This window comes from Rhinatrema bivittatum, chromosome 10, assembly GCF_901001135.1.
Source record: "Rhinatrema bivittatum chromosome 10, aRhiBiv1.1, whole genome shotgun sequence".
NCBI classification, from domain to species: Eukaryota; Metazoa; Chordata; class Amphibia; order Gymnophiona; family Rhinatrematidae; genus Rhinatrema; species Rhinatrema bivittatum.
The window spans coordinates 47,722,982-47,743,878 of record NC_042624.1 but is presented as its reverse complement, the minus strand read 5'-3'; the positions used below and the strand labels follow the sequence as shown (position 1 = coordinate 47,743,878).

Sequence of the window (20,897 nt, the reverse complement as noted above, 5' to 3'; positions counted from 1 at the left end):
TTAGTTGACTAATTCTAGCAATTCATTCTAAATATTTCAGAAAGTTTGAAATCATTGATAAAGTCAGTGAAAGTGAGAGCACTTAAAATATTTAAATGATTTCAGGAGGTTGAAGAAGCATTTATAGATTTGTACTTAGTAAAGACTTGATCATAGTAAACCTAGGCTTCTCAAAATAATGTATCCATAGCTTGGAACTGTCTTCTCCAAGTGATAAATGGGGAAAAAGAAGGTGAAAATTGCTATAGAAAGAGCACAATTATGCAGTAGTAATATGACAAGAGTGCCTTGTTGTTGTCCATAACTTTTAAGAAGGAAGTTCTTTCTGTTTACATATTATATATGCCTGACGTGGATTTGCAGACACAAGGAGAGCAATGCTATAATAACATGAAAGTTTTTAACTCTGAAGTTGTGAATTTTCCGTAAGCCACTCTGCAATGAGATAGCTGACTATGTTATAACCGGATAGATTTAAGCACATTTTCAGCTGGAATCTAGCCAGCTAGATTCAGATTGTGGTTGAAAATTCACCTAAACTTAGCTGGCTCTGATATGGCCAACCAAAGGTATGCCTGCTATTTGTGTTCTCAGATATAGCCAGCTAGCACTAAAAGTTCAAGTTAGCTTGCTAAGATTTTTGCCCCAGGCTAAATACTTCCAAGAACATCTATTTTTAAAGTGGCTTAATATAACTAGCAAAAATAAGTGACACTCTGCTTTACCTAATCTGAAGGGAAGAGGGGAATTTTCAGCCACTTGTAACTTGATGCATAACTTAATAGTTTAAATAGCTAGATCCTTTTGAAAATCTACTTCATAGTCATTCAAATTAATGTACAAGATAAAGAAGGATGTAAGAATGTCAGAACTGATGTACTAACCAGGGTACATATTGTTTACAAAAATCGCCTAACCCTATATATTTTTAGGGAGTAATTTCGAAACAGCCCACATAAGAAAGTTGGCAAATATGTGTGTAAAATACACCAATTTTCAAAGCTAATTTATAAGCATATATTAGCATTGAAAATTATCCCACAATAATTGCACACAATTGCATGCATCAAATTTCCAAAGAAAAGTTTCATGCATAATTTTGAAATTCTAAAAATAACACAGAAACAGTGGGGTCAATATTCAGCTGTAGAGCGACTAGTTAAGGTAGCCAGATATACCTATTTGGCTAATTTAATCTGGATATTTAGCAGTCCAGATAACTTTAGAACAACCCCATGCCAGCTAGATCTCCTCCTCCTGGAAATGTCTCACTGCCCACCTCCGATTTATGCAACTACATTCTAGAATGCAGCCAAGTATGACGATGAATATTGAATGTTTGCCATTTAGACAGATAACTTTTCAGTTATCTGTCTAAATGGCTTTTGAATATAGACCTCTATGCACATAATTCCAACCCCCTCCCCAACTCTGCCTTTGGGAATGTCTCTGCTCAGTCCAGGTGTACTTATGTACATTTAGAAAATACGTGTATAAGTTTACCCACATAGCAGGCGGACAGTTTTATAAACAGGTCATATCCTCAAGTAAAGCACTGTTTTACCTGCAGAAATACCTTTGAAAATTAACTTCCTTGACTTTATGAAAAATGTTGTATACATATATAGGTGTTTCTCCTCATATGTTACATGATGCAGTCACTGCATCATTTTGGTTGCCCTCCATTTTGGTTTTCTCTGTGTTTGCACATCCAAGTCAGGAGTATATAATCTGTAAACAGAAAGAACTTCCTCCTTATTCTCTCTATAACTTTTCAAAGACATTGCAATTCCAAATGAAGTTTTACCAATCATTTATACAGAGGTGTTCTCACCTCCATTTTTTGGTCTCTATACCTCTCTCTAAGCATCTTATCATTCCATTGGTTTGTGTGATTTTTCTACATTATTTTTGCAAACTTGAGATCATTATAATCAATCTGAAATCCTTCTCCTGTTTGATGCACCTTATTCCCAATATATTTTGCTCTTTTGGGTTTCCCTGATCAAAATGGACAACTCTGCACTTTTGAGGAAGGGTAAGCCCCTGATTTACTCAACTCATCTGAACTTGGGGAAACTAACCAATTACTGTGCCAGACCTGCAATCAAGATCATTTCAATGGTCCAAGTCCTAGCATATAAGCTAGAGAGAACAAAACTGAGCTAAGAAAATTTCTCAGATCTGTAAAATGTAAATACTATAATTCTTTCATTTCTTAGTGTCCAGACAGATGAATCCAGAACCAGTGGGTTATGCATCTCTACCAGCAGATGGAGATGGAACAAACTGATGTCTCAATATATATACCCTTGAGTGACATCAGCCTGCCAGTATGCTCCGGCTCCAGCAGATGGTGGATGTGCATCTCCCTACTGGGAATGCTTACAGATTTTAGGAGAATTTGAAAGGAAAATTGATTGCCTCACTCTCCTGTGGTGATACCAAGTGGTCCCTCCCCCAGTTGAGAATTCCTGAGGTGATTTTCATGATCCCTCAGATGTGTGCCTTGGTCCGATAGCTGGTTTTTCAACTGATTGTACAGCTTAAAGGCAGCGGGTGCAGGAAACCAAGCAGGGTGGTGAAGGCAGAAGCCCTCTTGTCCCACAGCCGAAGACCATCTCTGTACTCAGCCAGGAAGGGCTGAGCTCAGGTAAGATAAAAAAAAAAAAAGAGAGAGAGATATCTTACAGAGACAGTGAAGGTGGGTTGTTCGATTCCCCTTTCCGGTCTCCGAGCTCAGCACGCCATTCTGACATTCGTCCCGCCCCGAGGGAGGTCCAGAGACAGGGGGGCAGTCTGGTGGGTTGAGCAGCCTCTTGTGGCTAGGCTTCACTCCAAGGCTTTTCCACTGCATGCCGCATGGTAGGCCGTGTCAGTGTTTTCATGTACTTTTTGCCTATGCGTTCGGCTGCCCTCTATAGGACGTCTTTTCAGGGGTGTGTCCTGGTGTGCATCCAGATTATGCATCCAAGTTTTGGATGCTTAGTTGAGATGGGCATCCAGGTTAAGCGGCGCCTAGCTTTGGACACACACTTATTCTGTGCGCATGTTTAGGTGTATGTTTGTATACGCTTAAGTTGAGCGGTGCCTAATCATGGGACACCAAGTTCTTGGATGCCTAGCTCCTGGATGCCTAAATTTTGGACACATAAATTTTAGACACATAATAAAAAAACAAAAATTATAATGGCGCCTATAGCTAAGAAGCCTAAGTGCCTTGCCTTGTGCACTGCCTGTCATAATCGGGCATCTCAGCCTGGCTGCCCTCTAACTTGTGCCAGCACTGTTTTGAGGCTCAGGGAGAATTTTCTTCCTCTGATTTTACTAAGCCTGGTCCTTCCCAGCTTAATGATGTTATGGGTAGAGATACTTCAGGAGAAATGCCTAATATTGGAACTCCTTTGTCTGGTTCCTCAGCAGGGGATGGTAGCTCAGTGGGCACCACTCAAGTGCCTCCTGCTTTTGGCATGAATCCTTCTGCCTTTCCTTGGGTAGAAATTTTTCAGGGATTGCAATCCTTTCTTCAGGCACAGTCCTCAGTCCCACTCAGTACTGTCAGCTCAGTTTCTCAGGTGGTGGCGTCTTCCTCTTCTGATACTGCGTTTCTTCATCAAGGTGCTCCTTGAGTGGCAGGTGTCCCTGACAGGAATCTGGTGGGCACTGATGATGAGACAGATCTTGACTCTCTAGAGGATGGTGAAATTCCTCTGGGATTAGAACCATATAAGACTATGTTGTGGTTCATAGAAATGAATTACTGGCCCTGATTTCCCAGAAGTAGAAGATGCTGGGAGTTCCTGGGGGAGATGCCATGTCAGAGCCAAAGAAAAATTCCATTTTGGTTTCTTTGCATAAAACCTCTTGTTTTTTCCTGGTATGGAGGCCATTCAAGAACTGCTTGATTTTGAATGAGATGCTCCAGAGGCAAATTTTAAAGGGGGCCGGACCTTGGAAGGCTTATACCCCCTGGGTCCAGTGGCGAGAGAGTGTCTACATTTACCAAAAGTGGATGCACTTGTCTGTGCCATCTCTAAGTGGACACATATCCCTGTAGAAGGAGGAGTGGCCTTGAAGGATTTGCATGATAGGAAGATTGAGGCCACCATACTTAAGCAAGCATTTGAAGCAGTGCAATGACCCTGCAGATAGCTTCCTGTTGTTCCCTGGTGGCTCTCTCTTGTTTGCTTCTCTCTCAGGAGGTTGAAGACTCTGGAGTAACTTCTGGGGCAGTTATGGAACCCCTGCCACCTTTTTAGCAGATGCAGACTGCAATTTGGTTTGCACCTTGGCCAGAGGAGTGGCCAGATACCATTTATGGCTGAGAAACTGGTAGGCTAATGCAGCATCCAAGGCTAACCTTACGAAATTGCCTTTTAAAGATTCGCTCTTGTTTGGGAGTGAATTGGAGAAGCTGGCCAGTAAGTGGGGTGACTCTCTGGTTCCTTGGTTGCTGGAGGATAAGAAGCAGTTGCTGCTCCACTTTGGTATGGGAGGTCATCTCAGAGGTTCCGAGCATTTTCGTCCCTACAGAGGAACAACATTTCAGAGGATTCACCCTTTTGGCAGGACTCAGTCCTTTCGTCCCAGACAGCCCAGATGAGATGGGTGCTTGGGTAGTACAGCCTCCCAACCCTCCCAATGAAGGTTTGCAGACCCAGCCCTGGAAGCAAGAGATAGGGGGATAACACTCTCTCTTTAATCAGAGGTGGGTCAAGATCATATCGGATCAGTGGATCCTGGAAGTAATACGAGAAGGATATGCGCTGGAGTTTCACAGTGTTCCTCGGGATATGTTCATGGAGTCTCCCTGCCTCTCCCCTCACAGAAGAAGCAGGCAGTGGAGTATACACTGTCAAGGCTCCTCAGGTTGAGGGCTGTGGTTCCAGTTCCCACGTGTCAATAAAATTCGGGTGGATATTCCATCTATTTCATTGTGCCCAAGAAGGAGAGCTCTTTTTGTCCTATCCTGGATCTCAAAGGGTCAAACTTTATTTGCAGGTGACTCATTTTCACATGGAAACATTATGCTCAGTGATAATGGCTGTACAGCTGGGGAATTTCTGACTTCCTTGGATCTGTCTGAGGCATACCTCCATATTCCTATTCGATTGGAACACCAATGTTTTCTATGTTTGGTGGTGCTGGGGTGCCGTTATCAGTTTCAGGCATTGCCTTTTGGTCTAGCCACCCCTCCCAGAACCTTTTCCAAGGTTACAGTGGTGGTGGCAGCAGAACTGAGAAAGGATGGGATCCTTGTACACTTGTATTTAGATGACTGGTTGATTTGGACCAAGTCTCTGGAGGAGAGCTGTCTGGTGACCTTCAAAGTGATCTCCTTGTTACAGGAGCTCAGTTGGGTGTTTAACCTAACCAAGAGCAGTCTTTAGCCATCTCAGTCATTGGAATAGGGCAAGGTTTTCCTCTGGTAGCTCGTATTCAGAAGTTGATGGTGCAGGGCGTTTCTCGGTGAGCACTACACATCAAACAGTGTGGTCCTATCTACAGGTACTCGGGTTGATGGCGGCAACCCTGGAAGTAGTACCATGTGCGAGGGTGCATATGTGTCCACTTCAATGTTCCCTGCAGGTTCTCGATGGAACCTGCAGTCTCAGGATTATTTGATTCAGCTCCAACTGCCGATGGAAGTCTGCTCTCACCTCCAGTGGTAGATGCAAGTGGATCATCTGAGAAAGGGAGTCTCCCTGATGTTGCCAGACTGGTTGGTACTCATGACAGATGTGAGTCTCCAAGGTTGGTGTTGCGTCCATCGCTGCTCTATGCCCTCACTCTGCTCTCTTTACCTTGTGGCGACTCCCTCCGGGTCTGATAGATGACTGGTTGCCGCGGGGTCTCCATGCCATCTCCCTCCGGCGTCCCTGGACTGGCTCGATGCTGCAACTCCGCCATCTTGTCCTGATGCCTAGGGCGCGCTCGTGCGTGCATCCCGACTCTTGTACCAGCAAGGGCGCGAACCTCAGGGGCGTCCCCCTGAGATGACGTCATCTGCTTCCAATATTTAAAGGTCTTTGAAAATGCTAACAAACTGAGTTAGCAAGGATACGCAAGGGGATTCGTTCCAAGCTACTCTGCCTCCTCGGACTTACCAGAGATACCCGCTCCTTGGGGGCCTCGCTCTTTTCTTTATTTTCAGATTACAGATAGGAACCGGTACTCGAGCCTCAAGGGCCCATGTTCCTGGACACTCTGAAGATTCTCTACTGACTGGAAGCTATCACTGCTACAAATAATTGTGAGTTACCATCGCTCTCTCAGAGCTTTCCCTGGAACCAGGTACTCGTTCCTCGAGGGCCTCACCCTTTCCAGCTCCTGAACTTACTTGAGACCTTACGTGAGTTTTGTCATCTAGTTCTGTTCATGAACTCTGCTTACTCTGCCTACTCACTTTCTACAGTTTCTCAACAGCTCAGCCATCCTGGGATCGTTGTTCCAGTACCTGAGGGACTGGAACAACGAGGTGGCAGGTTATTAGAAACCACCAGAGGTGGCAGTAGTGAGCTGATGGGCATATCAGCTCACTACTGCCACCTCTGGTGGTTTCTAATAACCTGTTTAATAAAAGAACTAATGTGTGTCTGTCTCCATAGCCAGTGGTCCCTCTTGGGTTATCCTCCCAGGGGCGAAGTCATCTGCCTTCGGCCCAGGGATCCACCCACAACTATATCAGATTAATTACAGATTGCTACTCCTTAGCAAGATGATATCTGAGACACTACATGATTTCTGACGCCTCCCTCTCCTGGAGCCCGCTATACAGAGCTTTATCTTCAGATAGTTCCTCCTATCTGACTGCCCTCCCATCAAGCATCAGATTTCCAACAGATTGCTAACTCCGCAATCTAATCCACAACAGATTGCTAACTACCTAGCAAATCCACAACAGTTGGGGAGCTCACACTCAGGAACTAATGGCGCAAGGATGCTGGAATACAGAGGAGTCTGTCTAGAACATTAATCGGCTGGATACCTGGGTGGTCAGGTTGGTGTGTTTGCAGTTCAGCTGCAAACTGCAGGGTTGAGTGGTCCAAATAATGTTGAACAATGCAACAATGATGGTTTACATCAAACAGCAGGGAGGAGCCAAGAACCAGCAAGTATAGCAGGAGATAGACCAACTTATGTAATGGACGGAAGTGCATCTTCAGGAGATCTCAGCCTTGAACATTGCAGGAAAAGACAATGTAAGAGCAGACTTTCTCAGCAGGGAGAGTCTGAACCCGGAAGAATGGATATTGTCAGTCAAGGCATTCCAGCTGATAGTGGATCACTGGGGCTTTTCATTTCTAGACGTGTTGTTGACTTCTTGCAATGTGAATGCTCCTTAATTCATTAGTCGCAGGAGAGATCCAAAGTCCTTAGGGATCGATGCTCTTATGAAGGTCTGGCCAGAAGACAAGCTGCTGTATACATCTCCCTTGTAGCCCATGTTGGGAAGAATGGTTCGAAGGATCAAAGACCACAGTGGGACAGTGATTCTGGTGGTACCGGATTGGTATTCAGATATGCAAAGATGCCTGATAGAAACCCCCCCTTCATCTTCCACCGCTCAGGAACCTGTTGCAGCAGGGGCCTGCCCTTTTTGAAGATTTGACTCAGTTTTTTATTATGGTATGGCCCTTGAGAGGACTTCTTGCTGAAGCGGGGATATTCTACTGTGTTGATTGCTACCTTGCTCCACACACAAATAATTTTCAACTTCCTTAGCCTAAGTGTGGGTTTGCGAGTGTTTGAGGCTTGGTGTGAAGATCAAGATGTTCTTCCTCATTCAGTTAAGATCCCGCTCATTTTGGACTTATTGCAGGATGGTTTAAATAAAGGATTGGTCTTTAATTCCTTGAAGGTACAGGTAGTGTCTTTTACCTGTTTCAGGGGCAAAGTGAATGGTGAATCCTTATCGACTCATCCTGATGTGGCTGTTTTTTGAGGGGAGTGAACCATCTTTGTCCTTCCTTGTGGTTACTGGTAGGGATGTGAATCATTTTTGAACGATTAAAATTATTGTCAGATAATTTTAAAATCGTCCAAAATCGTTAGAGTGCACGATACAATACAAATGCCCCCGATTTATCGTCAGGGGCATTTGTATTGTATCGTTAAATAGGGCGTGGGAAAACCGGCACACCAAAAAAACCCTAAAACCCACCCCGAACCTTTAAAACAAATCCCCCACCCTCCCGAACCCCCCCAAAATGTTTTAAATTACCTGGGGTCCAGTGGGGGGGGGGGTTCCGGCGCGATCTCCAGCTCTCTGGCCACGGCTGCGTTAAGAAAAATGGCGCCGGTGGCCCTTTGCCCTTATCATGTGACAGGGCAAAGGTAGCGCCGGCGCCATTTTGGTTCCTGGCTCCTGACGTCACACGTGCAGGAGATCGTTCCCCGGCCTCCTGCTGGACCCCCAGGGACTTTTGGCCAGCTTGGGGGGGCCTCCTGACCCCCACAAGACTTGCCAAAAGTCCAGCGGGGGTCCGGGAGCGACCTCCTGCACGCGGGCCGTATTGCCAATCTTCAAAATGGCGCCGGCACTACCTTTGCCCTGTCACATGATAAGGGCAAAGGGCCACCGGCGCCATTTCTCTTAACACAGCCGTGGCCAGAGAGAGGGAGATCGCGCCGGGACCCCCCCACTGGACCCCAGGTAATTTAAAATATTTGGGGGGGGGGGGTTCGGGAGGGTGGGGGATTTGTTTTAAAGGTTTGGGGTGGGTTTTAGGGTTTTTTTGGTGTGCCGGTTTTCCTGCCCTCCCCCGATTTACGATTTTTAACGATTTAAAAAGAAAAAAAAAACACGACGATCAGATTTCCCTCCCCGCCCAGCCAAAATCGATCGTTAAGATAATCGATCACACGATTCACACCCCTAGTTACTGGTTCCTTTGTGGAATCTTAATCTGGTATTGGATTTCTTGGCAAGCCCTATGTTTTGACTGCTGAGAAGCCTTTCCTTGTGGTTACTCACCTTGAAAATGGTGTTTCTGGTGGCGATTTGTTCTGCATGTCAAATTTCCAAGCTGCAGGCCTTTTCTTGCAGGGAGCCATTCCTTTGGGTGACTCCAGAGGCGATACACCTGCATACTATTCCTTCCTTCTTGCCTAAAGTGGTCTCAGATTTTCACTTGACTCAGTCCATTTCCTTACCATCCTTGGATAAGGAAAGGGATGCAGAAGAATACCGCCTGTTGCATCCCTTGGATGTCAAGAGACATGTCGTGAGGTATCTGGAGGTTTCTAAATCTTTCTGAAAGTCAGATCGCCTATTCATTCTTCTTGGTGAAGGAAAACAGGGTAATCCAGTTTTGCAGGCTACAATAGCTTGCTGGATTAAGGAGGTGGTCATGGCCGCATGTGTGACAGCTGAAAATCCATTGCCCACTCAAGTTACGGCTCATTCCACTAGGGCTCAGACAGTGTCTTGGGCGGAGGTTACATTGTTGTCGCCCATCAACATTTTCCTAGCTACAACACGGTCCTCCTTACACTCTGTTTCCAGGTATTATCATCTGGATGTGCAGGTTCAGGAGGATGCAACCTTTGCACATGCAGTGTTAACTGGGCCGCAGGCAGCCTCCTGCCCTGTTTGGGAGTAGCTTGGGTACATCCCACTGGTTTTGGATTCATCTGTCTGGATGCTAAGAAATGAGAAATTACTACCTATCTGATAATTTCCTTTTCTTTAGGAAGACAGATGAATCCAGCTTCCCATCCTTGGCTGCTGAATGATTGTATTATGGTCCTCCTGTATGGCTACATGTTTACAGGGATTACTGGTAAATGTTAACCAGTCCTAGATTAGTGTTAATACTAGGGATGTGAATCGTTTTAGGACGATTAAAATTATCGTCCGATAATTTTAATATCGTCTTAAACCGTTATGGAACACAATACAATACAGATTCTAACGATTTATCGTTATAAATCGTTAGAATCGTGAGCCGGCACACTAAAACCCCCTAAAACCCACCCCCGACCCTTTAAATTAAATCCCCCACCCTCCCGAACCCCCCCCCAAATAACTTAAATAACCTGCGGGTCCAGCGGCGGTCCGGAACGGCAGCGGTCCGGAACGGGCTCCTGCTCCTGCATCTTGTCGTCTTCGGCCGGCGCCATTTTCCAAAATGGCGCCGAAAAATGGCGGCGGCCATAGACAAAAAAGATTGGACGGCAGGAGGTCCTTCCGGACCCCCGCTGGACTTTTGGCAAGTCTCGTGGGGGTCAGGAGGCCCCCCACAAGCTGGCCAAAAGTTCCTGGAGGTCCAGCGGGGGTCAGGGAGCGATTTCCCGCCGCGAATCGTTTTCGTACGGAAAATGGCGCCGGCAGGAGATCGACTGCAGGAGGTCGTTCAGCGAGGATTTTTCCCCCTCCCAGCCGAAATCGATCGTTAAGACGATCGAGGACACGATTCACATCCCTAGTTAATACATTCTTTGTCTGAGATCAATGTTTCTTGTTATTTGAATACAGAATTGGTTGTCTGTTTTTATTCAAGTATTTTTGCTAGTTTGACCACAGTTGTTTTTGAAGAGAATACTGGCAGGCTGATGTCACTGCAGGGGTGTATATACTAAGACATCAGTTTACTCTGTCTCCATTTGCTGGTAGAGGTGCATAACCCACTGGTTAGGATATTCTCCTAGCAAGCTTTGTATAGGTTCATTGAACTTAGTTTAGCAAGATATATATCTATATCTATCTATATCTATAGATATGATAGCAAGAATTTATTTTCTCATATTAGATCAGACAAGCGGTGCAACATTTTGCTGTGGTGGCAAATGAGCCCTGTAGCAAACATTTTGGCAAATTTTCCTGTGAATAAATTGGGCAAACATGATAACTGCACTGTGTTTTGCAAAAAACAGCCTGCAAAGCCATTTTTGTGTGCTGGTTTTCTCCAAATTCATAATCAGTGAATTGCTTTGCATGATAATGCATTGCAGCAGCTCATTCATTTTGAATTTGAATCAAATTTTTCTCATAGAAGACTATTCATTAAATTTTGCTACTTGCAAATATACAATATTTCACCTATCGTGCTTTACATGCTAAAAGCCAAAATAGTGCATACAGTATGCACTTCTTTATATTTTTTTTGTATATGAAGTGCTATTTGCAAAATAATATGCACTTTAGTTCATCAGGCTTTTAATAGGTTATGATGCAAGCCTCCCCCCAAAAATGGGTAAACATTAAACAACACTGGTGCCAGAATGCCACAAATAGGTCTGGTTTTCAGGACATCCACAATGAATATGCGTGAAATATATCTGCATACAATGGGACAGTGCAAGCAAATAGAACTCATGGATATTAATTGTGGATATCTTGAACATCAAATCTGTTTGTGTCATTCCAGGACTGAAGTCACCTTTACCTGTTGTAGCACATGAGTTTTTGACATCTCACAGGTCCCTTCAGATGTATAGGCCTGTGAAATCTCAAAAGCTAAGGCATTAAAATTTTTTTTGGTCCAAGTGTTGCAACCTGCAAAGATTCCAGTTTTATTCAGGACCAATAGAGCTACTATAACTCTATAGGTGAAAACATTGTCAAATGCATATAATGAGATAAACTTCTAAATATGCATACATCATTTTTCATGGAATAGGGAAGCACATGCCATCCATAGATGGCATACATTCTTTCTGAAATCAAAATATGTCATTATTAAATTTGATCCCCTACAGTTAATTCCAAGCCACATGTGCCAAATTCATAGTGAACACTATAAATTCTGCCCAAATGGATTCTTGGAAAATCTTCCACTCTGTGTCCCATGCTCTTTTATTAATATCCATCAGACATTCTTCATAAAAGCTGTATTCTGTAATTTACATACTTGGAATAATGTTCTTGGTGACTGATTTAGAAAAGAACCAGCTCATTTCATGTATTGTTTTACCAGCTGTAGTTTCTAGTTTCAAGCTGAGAAAGTCTCTTATCTGCTGACTTTGCTCCTTTTAATATTGGCACATCTATCAGAAATGTAAAGCTACTACTCAAGTGCAGTGAGAAAGGAATCAGATCTATGGGGAAAACTATCATTTTATTTGCACTTATTTGGATTTTATAAGTAAAAGATGATGAAAAGAAACACAAATGCATAAAGATGTAAATCAAACCCCTAATCTTCTGTTTTAATAACATTCTGAAGGGGAAAGAAATTAAAGACAAGATTGTCAGTGAGAAATAATTCTTTAAATATTAAGATAAATGTGATGAAAAGATGAGAATAACCCTTGTTTTCTATAAGAGGATCTTAATTTACTAATGGATCTTATGTTGCTAATTCATTGATAAGTAACATGCTGTGATTTGTTGATAATTGCAATGAAGAAATGAGGCTTATGAGAATGATACAACTTTAGTCTTTAATCTAGTGAACAGTGGCAGAAAGAGAGTAGTAACTGCCTTCTTACAAGTATTACATATCTTCCAACTAAAAATGAGTTTAGTCATGCCGTAGTGCATGCTTGTCACATTTCATAAGCATGCAAGTTCAGCAGATTTCACAAATTAGGGGAGCTATAAGTAGGTTAGAATATGGACTTCCTTTCTAGTTTTAACTGACATTATGATGCTTATTTACCCTTTCAAAAATACTAAAACAAGGAGACGTTCCATGAAACTAACAACCAGCAGATTCAAAGCAGATCGTGGAAAGCACTTTTACATTCAGCGCAGAATGAAGCAGTGGAATCTGCTGCCGGAGCACATGGTTGAGACAATTAGCATATTGGGGTTTAAAAGAGATTTGGACAAGTTCCTGGTGGAAAAGTCTGTAGCATATTATTAGTCAGGTAGGCTAATGAAAGCTATTGCAATCCATGGGAGTGAGTTATAGGAATTAGATCTACTTCATAGGATCTGCCAGGTTCTTGCAATCTGAATTTGCCACTGTTGAGGCAGGATGCTAGGCTTGATGGATCTTGATCTAACCCAGCATGGCATTTCTTATGTTAGAAGGAAAACAGCAGTACTCTGTCAGGCTCATGCATGGTCTAATTTATGAAGTTGACCTGTGTGGTACAAGCACCAATATTTTATTTGACATACACTATCTGAATTACTGGTGCTGAATAAATAGCTCAAAACGCAGTAAAATGAGCCATGTGAGAGAGGGAGACAGAGAAATACAATGAGTAGAAAGCAGGAATGGAAGATAAAGAAGGATAGAAGGGAAATTTTTGGTTGAAGAATAAGTTTGATAGCTATGGGCATACAAATGAGAGATAAGGAGAAAAAAAGGAAATGGGAAGACCTGAGAGTAGGATAGAGAGTATCTCCATTTTTTTTTTTATTTTTTTTTACCAGTCAGCCTCTGCTGAGAAATTCATCTAATACTGTAGGTTAGGACTAAAGGCCATTGTTCCCTATAGGACAGCTTATTGGAAATTTCAGTAAATAGGGATTTTTACATCATCAGCTAATTATTTTTTAATTGTTTTCTCTAGAGTTCCCAATGCAGCTTTGACATACCGAACTATTCCAGAATATGGCATTACCTATTACAGTATAGATTGGGGACACTTTATAGTGCAAGGCAATAAAAAGCTGTAGATTTCTGTGTGAAACCGTGGGTCATCTGATTCCCTATATAATGTCCACTGGTTGTTCATTTCATTAATTATTTGCACGGTGAAGTAAGATATATTTGAATGCAAGTGATTATGAATCTTTCAAATTCAGAAACCTACTAATCTAATACTAAATCTGTCAGTAAAAGGAATGTCAATATTGAAATAACCCTGTCATAAATGTACAATAGGAAACAAATAAGAACAAATAAAGTATCAAACATCATAAAAACATTGTTCATAATATTGGAATGGTACATGCCAAAGAAGACAAGGCATATAACAAAGTTTTTGTTTTTTGGTTTGTTTTTTTCAGGTGGAGTTTTTCCTGAAGATTTTTCAATTTTGTTTACAGTAAAACCTAAAAAAGGTCTCCAGTCCTTCCTTTTATCCATTTACAGTGAACATGGTGTTCAGCAGTTGGGTGTTGAGGTTGGTAGATCTCCGGTTTTCCTGTATGAAGACCAAAATGGTAAACCTACTCCTGAAGAATATCCACTTTTCAGAACTGTCAACATTGCTGATGGCAAGTAAGTAAAACAAATTAGTAGTAATAAAAGTTCACAAACTGTATCATGGAAGATTAGGGGTAGGGGTAGAGAGGTAGTGTTCACCCTATTCATTGGATTCCTTTAGAAAAAAAATACCCATGGAAAACACCCATGGAAGGAGATAACCCAGTTCACTTAAGAAAAAATCTTGCAGGGATTAGTCCATGGGAAGAAACAAGGTATAGCATGAAATTCATGAAACTTTACCACTGGTTGAAAGTGTATTGAACTATTCCATCATGTTTTGCCTTTTGAAAAAATAGTTTACACATCCATGAAGGCCCAAAAGTTGAGATCTTGAAACTACCGTATATCTTTTTATGAAAATGAGTGTCTTTGATTACTAGATTAGATTAGAATCTGAACTGGTACATTGGAATCAGGGTTCAGTCACAGTTAACACATTCATCCCTAATTGGGGTCTAACTTTATTTTCATGAAAAATCTCCATCAACACATTTAAGTACCTCTTACGCAGAAATCATCTGTTAGCAATTACTGTACTCTTAAGTACTACATGCTTAGGTAGAAAAAAATGAAAGGAGTGTGCCTGGTTAATTGTTTCCAAGTGCTGTACTGTTAGTGTTTATAGACATGGAAAATGTTGATTTTCTTCTAAAGGTTTTATTTTCACTTTTCATAAATGGTAAAGGGATCATAACTCCAGCAAGCAAAGTTAAAGTTTATTCTAGAAATCCTCTATCTTTCTGACATAATATTAGCATACACAGTAACATACTAAATGGTGGCAGATAAAGACCAGTATGGCTCATCCCGTCTTCCCAGCAGCAGTTTGTCTACTTTGGGTAAATGTATTCATTATTTATATATTTATCTATCTATTTATTTACTTATTTATTTAAAATCTTTTGTATACCGCTTATATAAACTAAGATCTAGGCTGTTTACATAATGTAAACATACATAATTAATAACATAAAATAATGAATACTTAGATACGAGTTTCATTACAACATAAGACTGAGTATACATTAAAAATACATAACATAAGCAAATAACTATTAATTGGTGCATGATGTAGAACACGATGGACCATAAATAGGTTTTTAGTTTTTTTTCTGATTTCTTTGGGGTTGGTCAGTAATCTTAAAGTTGCTGGAATAGAGTTCCAAAGAGATGGGCCTGATACTGAGACAGCTCATTTTCTTGTTAGGTCAAACCTAGCTATTTTAACTGTTGGAATCTGAAGGAGGTTTTTATTGGCTGAACTTAGTTGGCGAGGAAATTGGTATAGACGTAACCCAATATCCACTCTCCCTTCCATGCCATGTTTCTCCCCAACTTTTCAAAGTGCTACCACTGCCTGCTGCTTTGTGCAGGTTCCCGTATTGATTTTGCAAACATTTAATAGAAATATTACTTCTGTATTGGGCTGCAACTGCTACTCCATGCAGGTTATCTGTTCTTCATTTCCATCCTATCATATCCCCCTGTCTCTTCTCTCTTCTAGGGTATACATATTGATTCTCACTTCATATGACCTCTGGTACAGATCCCACAATATTTTGGTTGCCCTTCTCTGGACTGCCTCTAATCTCTCTATGTCCTATATGAGGTACAGCCTCCAGAACTGAATATAGTATTCTAGGTGTAGCCTCACCAATAATCTGTAAATAAGCATTATTTCCTCTTTTTTTCTTCTGGTTATGCATCACCAGCTTATCACACTTTTTTCCTACTTTAAGATCATCCAAACACTATCACCCTAAGGTGTCTCTCCAGAGATATACATCAAGTCTTCACTATAAATCACACTTCTGGAGATTTCTGCACCCTGAATATATTATTCTGCAACATTTGGTATTGAATCTTATCTGACAAATATTTAACCATTCTTCAAGCTTTATTAAATCATTTTTATTTCTGTCTACTCCCTCAGGGGTGTCCACTCTTTTGCAGAACTTTGTGTCATATGAAAAAAACATTTCCCTCTAATTCCTTTGCTCTATCACTCACAAAGATGTTGAATAGGTCTGGCCCTAGGATGGTTCCCTGAGGCACTCCACTAATCACATTTCTGTCCTCAGATCAAATTTCATTTAGCAATATCCTCTGCTGTCTAATCACTGGAGGTAGTGGAATAGAAGAAATGGCAAACAAACAAACAAATAAATAAGTAAAATAATCCACCAGCTTGGGACCTACTCCCATACTTCTCAGTTTATTGATAAGCCTCTTATGTGGACAGTAATAAAACATTTGCTGAAATCCAAGTAAACCATATCCAATGCCTTGATCTAATTTTCTAACCCAATTGAATAAATTAATCAAATTAATTGACCCAGTCTGTCTCTGGTAAAAACCATCTTGCCTTGGATCCTGCAGTCCACTAGATTGTAGATAGTTCACTGTTCTTTTATTCAGTAGAGTCTCCATCACTTTTCCTACTGCTGAAGTAAAACTAATTGGCATTTAGTTTCCAATATCCTCATGAAGAGGGACCATATCTATCCTCCTTTCCTGTGGATCTACGCCTGTCTCCAAAGATCTATAGAAAAGACATTCAGCAGACCAGCCAGAGTTTCTCTGAGCTCCCTGATATTTATCCCATCTGGCTCTATGGCTTTGACCACGTTCAGGTTTGCTGGTTTCTCATAAATACTCTACTACCCCATTTCCATTATTACCCTTGGCAATCATCAGCAGTCCATTCCTAATCCCTTCAATGAAAACCAAACAGAAGTATTTGTTTAGCATTTCTGCTTTTTCTGATAATGCAGGCATCCAGGACATCGCTCGTTCGCATCCACCCCCGTTCACACCTTGAATAAATGCAACTGACAACAAACTTTGGGTTAACTGGGCCGCAGCTTTAATAACTTGGAGGTCCGAGCCATTGAATTAACATAACATTTTAACAACATCTCCGACCATCGTCCGCCACTCCTCTAGCAGGACGATCCCCCGCCAGCCATACGGCTCGTTCCTCGACCCTTCCCGGGTTCCGGCCCCCGCCATCTGCCAGCAAGGAGCCAACCCGGCGGCCCCCGCCGCTGACGAGCAAGGGGCCAGGCCAGGGGACTCCCGCCACTGACGAGCAAGGAGCCAGACCAGGGGACTCCCGCCACTGACGAGCAAGGAATCCACATCCGACAACTATCCCAGTTGTCCACCGTTCATTAATTACCACATAATTCCATCTTACTCATTATGCTATACAAGCTGTACCGGCTCGGGCCATCCGCCAACTGCGACAAACAAGGAAACAACAAGTACAAACCAAACAAATTAGAAAAGGGTGGGTGGGAGGGAAAACAGTCGACCGGCTCTCAGGGCAGTCGCGGCGAAGTGAAACCAACGCCGCCCTGCCCCGAGACTCCGCCCCCTCAAGATCCCCCTCTGGGCTTCCCACCAATTACGGCCTGCCAACACCGCAGCCGTGCCTTGCCTACCCCTCCTCCTTACTCCACGCCCTCTGCTACTTCCCCTGACCCCTGCCTGACCTAACTGCCTCCCTTATGTGCTCCCCCCCCCCCCCCCCCCGCTTTACCCTGCTCCCGACGCGTGCCTGAGCCTACATTATCCTGGCCAGCTGTGCACGGGGCCCAGCTGACCTTCCATAATGCAGGCATCCAGGACATCGCTCGTTCGCATCCACCCCCGTTCACACCTTGAATAAATGCAACTGACAACAAACTTTGGGTTAACTGGGCCGCAGCTTTAATAACTTGGAGGTCCGAGCCATTGAATTAACATAACATTTTAACAACATCTCCGACCATCGTCCGCCACTCCTCTAGCAGGACGATCCCCCGCCAGCCATACGGCTTGTTCCTCGACCCTTCCCGGGTTCCGGCCCCCGCCATCTGCCAGCAAGGAGCCAACCCGGCGGCCCCCGCCGCTGACGAGCAAGGGGCCAGGCCAGGGGACTCCCGCCACTGACGAGCAAGGAGCCAGACCAGGGGACTCCCGCCACTGACGAGCAAGGAATCCACATCCGACAACTATCCCAGTTGTCCACCGTTCATTAATTACCACATAATTCCATCTTACTCATTATGCTATACAAGCTGTACCGGCTCGGGCCATCCGCCACAGACACGGGCATACATGTCCCGTGCCCCCCAAAGATGCGGCCCAACTACAAGGGAAATACCGTCTCCAAAGCCTCCTGAATTGAATTAAGGAATAAGTCCATTCCGATAAAGGACAGATGTACTCCATCCTTGCCAAAAAGTCCCGTGGCCGTCCCCCAAGACCAATCATACTTAATATGCCGCCCGCCCCGGAAAACCAGCCACGAGCCAATTTGCTGGTTCGCCTTGGATCTGCTCCTGCGCCAAATTACCTTATCCAATTCAGCCGGCCTGGCGATAATATCCGACCAAAGCAAAACAGTGGACGGCAACAGCAGAGATACCAACATCAGATCCTGACGGACCATACTGATGAACTGCCGTCCCGTCATTTTGCCCCAGTCATTCCCTCCCAAATGAATTACCAACGCCCTAGGGGCACCGAGCCGCTCCAAACCCTCCCGCACGCAAGGAAGCAGCTCGGCCCACACCATACCCCGACGCCCCAACCAGTGCAAAGCAACCCCCCGCGTCTGTAAGTCCAGATGCGGCCCGTATGGCCGTCCGCAGGCATGCCTGTGCGCCCAATAGGTGAAAGAGTGCCCAAGGATCCACCCAGCATGTCCTGCAGACTCCGCACCTGGAAGGAAAAACAGAGTTAGACCCGTTCAAAACTGCCCCTGACCCGGACGCACATAACTGAGGAACGAGTCCGAACGCCACCGCCCAATCCTACGAATCACCTCCCCGGACAAGCCAGCGGAGTCCGCGGCAGTCGCTGCCCCAATCCGAAACGAATGGGTCCCAAAACGACCAACATCCAAGCCCAATGACGACAACGCCGAACGCAGAACCACCTCAAACTGATACTTAGTCAGCGGGCGCAGGTTCTCATGAATCAAAAACTGCGCCGGCCCCGACGCCCGCCCCCGGCAATAATGCACCGCGTTGTTCACCGGGCACGATGGCAATCCCGGCACAGCACACAACACCACAGACAACCCCTTACCCTGCTGATCCGTCTTGGACCGCGGGATACAAATGGACACCGAACGATTAGTAACCGTCACATGCCTGGCCAATAAACCCGGAAAATCCGCACTGGTTGCGGACCGAGCCACCAACTTGCTAATCCGAAAAGCCCCAAAAAAGGCAAAAACAAACGCCACTCGGAAAAGACCCGTTTCGTAACAAGAAAAACATATACTCGGCAACGCAGCCAGCAATCGCAACAAAATATCATGCGTGATCGGGAGACGTTTGTCTACTCTCCTGCCCACCGCCTTAGCCCAACCGGCCAACACACGCCGAACCACAAACCTTCCCGAAGGAAAACCCCAGCCATGCGCCCTCATAAAGAAGGAAAAACCAGACAACTGCCGAGCCACCACCGCTCTAGAGAAGCCGGCCGCCTTACTGTGCTCCAGGAAGCGAAGAAGGGCAACATCCGAAACAGGGCCCCCACCCCATCCCGCCGCAGACAACACAACCGAAACCTTCCGAGCACCTCCCACGTAACTTGCCCACGTTGAAGGGGCTAGTGAAGCCCGCAGCATTCTCCAGGCTTCGGGGAACCCAAGCTCCAGAGGAAAGACGGTACCACTGCTCCGGAAGGATCCGCATCCGGGGCCAACTCTCGAAATCGCTCCCACTGGAAACGAGAAAGAGAGTCAGCCACACCGTTAGCAACCCCCGGCACATGACGGGCCCAAACTGTCACATTGCACGACATACAACGCAGCACCAACTCCCTCAACAAGTCAGACACCCGGAGGCACCTAGCAGCCCGTCGATTGATAACCTCCACCACTCCCATGTTATCACACCAAAACACAACCCTCTTGTCTCTCAAACTATCCCCCCAAATGTGCAAGGCAACCACAATCGGGAAAAGCTCAAGGAACGTAATATTCCTTGTAGTACCAGACACCACCCAATCCTCCGGCCACGCCGCCGCGCACCACGCCCCATGAAAGTAGGCACCAAAACCGAAAGAGCCCGCCGCGTCCGTAAACAACTCCAGGTCGTGGTTGGACAGCGGATCCTCCTGCCAGAACGCAATCCCGTTAAACCCAACCAAAAACCGATCCCACACCAGCAAATCTTCCTTCATCGAGCTGGTCACACGAACCCTGTAATGCTTCTTCCCCACCCCCGCCGTGGCCCTAGTCAACCGTCTCAGAAAAACCCGACCCATCGGAATCACCCGACACGCAAAATTGAGACTCCCCACCAGCGATTGCAGCTCGACAAGCATTAACTTGGGCCGACGCAACGCGGAGCTCACCAGACCCCGCAAACGCTCAACCTTCTCCAGGGGCAAATGCGACTCCATCGCGACCGAGTCCACCTCAATCCCCAAAAACACCAAAGTAGTGCAAGGCCCTTCCGTCTTGTCCCCCGCAAGAGGAATCCCAAATTCCAGAGCGACCGCCTGGAAACAGTGCAACAACTCCGCACATGCGTCCGTGTCCGCAGCACCCACCAGCAGAAAATCATCTAAATAATGAACGATGTTTGAAGACCCCGAGCGGCACTCCACCACCCAATGCAAAAAGGAGCTAAACGCCTCAAAATAAGCGCACGCTATGGAGCAACCCATTGGCATGCACATATCAAAATAAAAGCCCCGCTGGAAACGAAAACCCAACAAACGAAAATTCTCAGGATCTACGGGCAACAATCGGAAAGCCGCCTCGATGTCAACCTTTGCCAG

The 20,897-nt window shown here is 44.6% G+C and overlaps 1 protein-coding gene across 1 annotated transcript in view; it reads left to right on the top strand.

Annotated features, from left to right (window-relative positions):
- Positions 1 to 20,897, top strand: part of COL11A1 (collagen type XI alpha 1 chain) — a 623,839-nt gene that overhangs the window by 70,818 nt on the left and 532,124 nt on the right. The window contains 1 exon segment of the mRNA XM_029618381.1: positions 13,910 to 14,123. Coding sequence (XP_029474241.1) covers positions 13,910 to 14,123 — 214 coding nt within the window.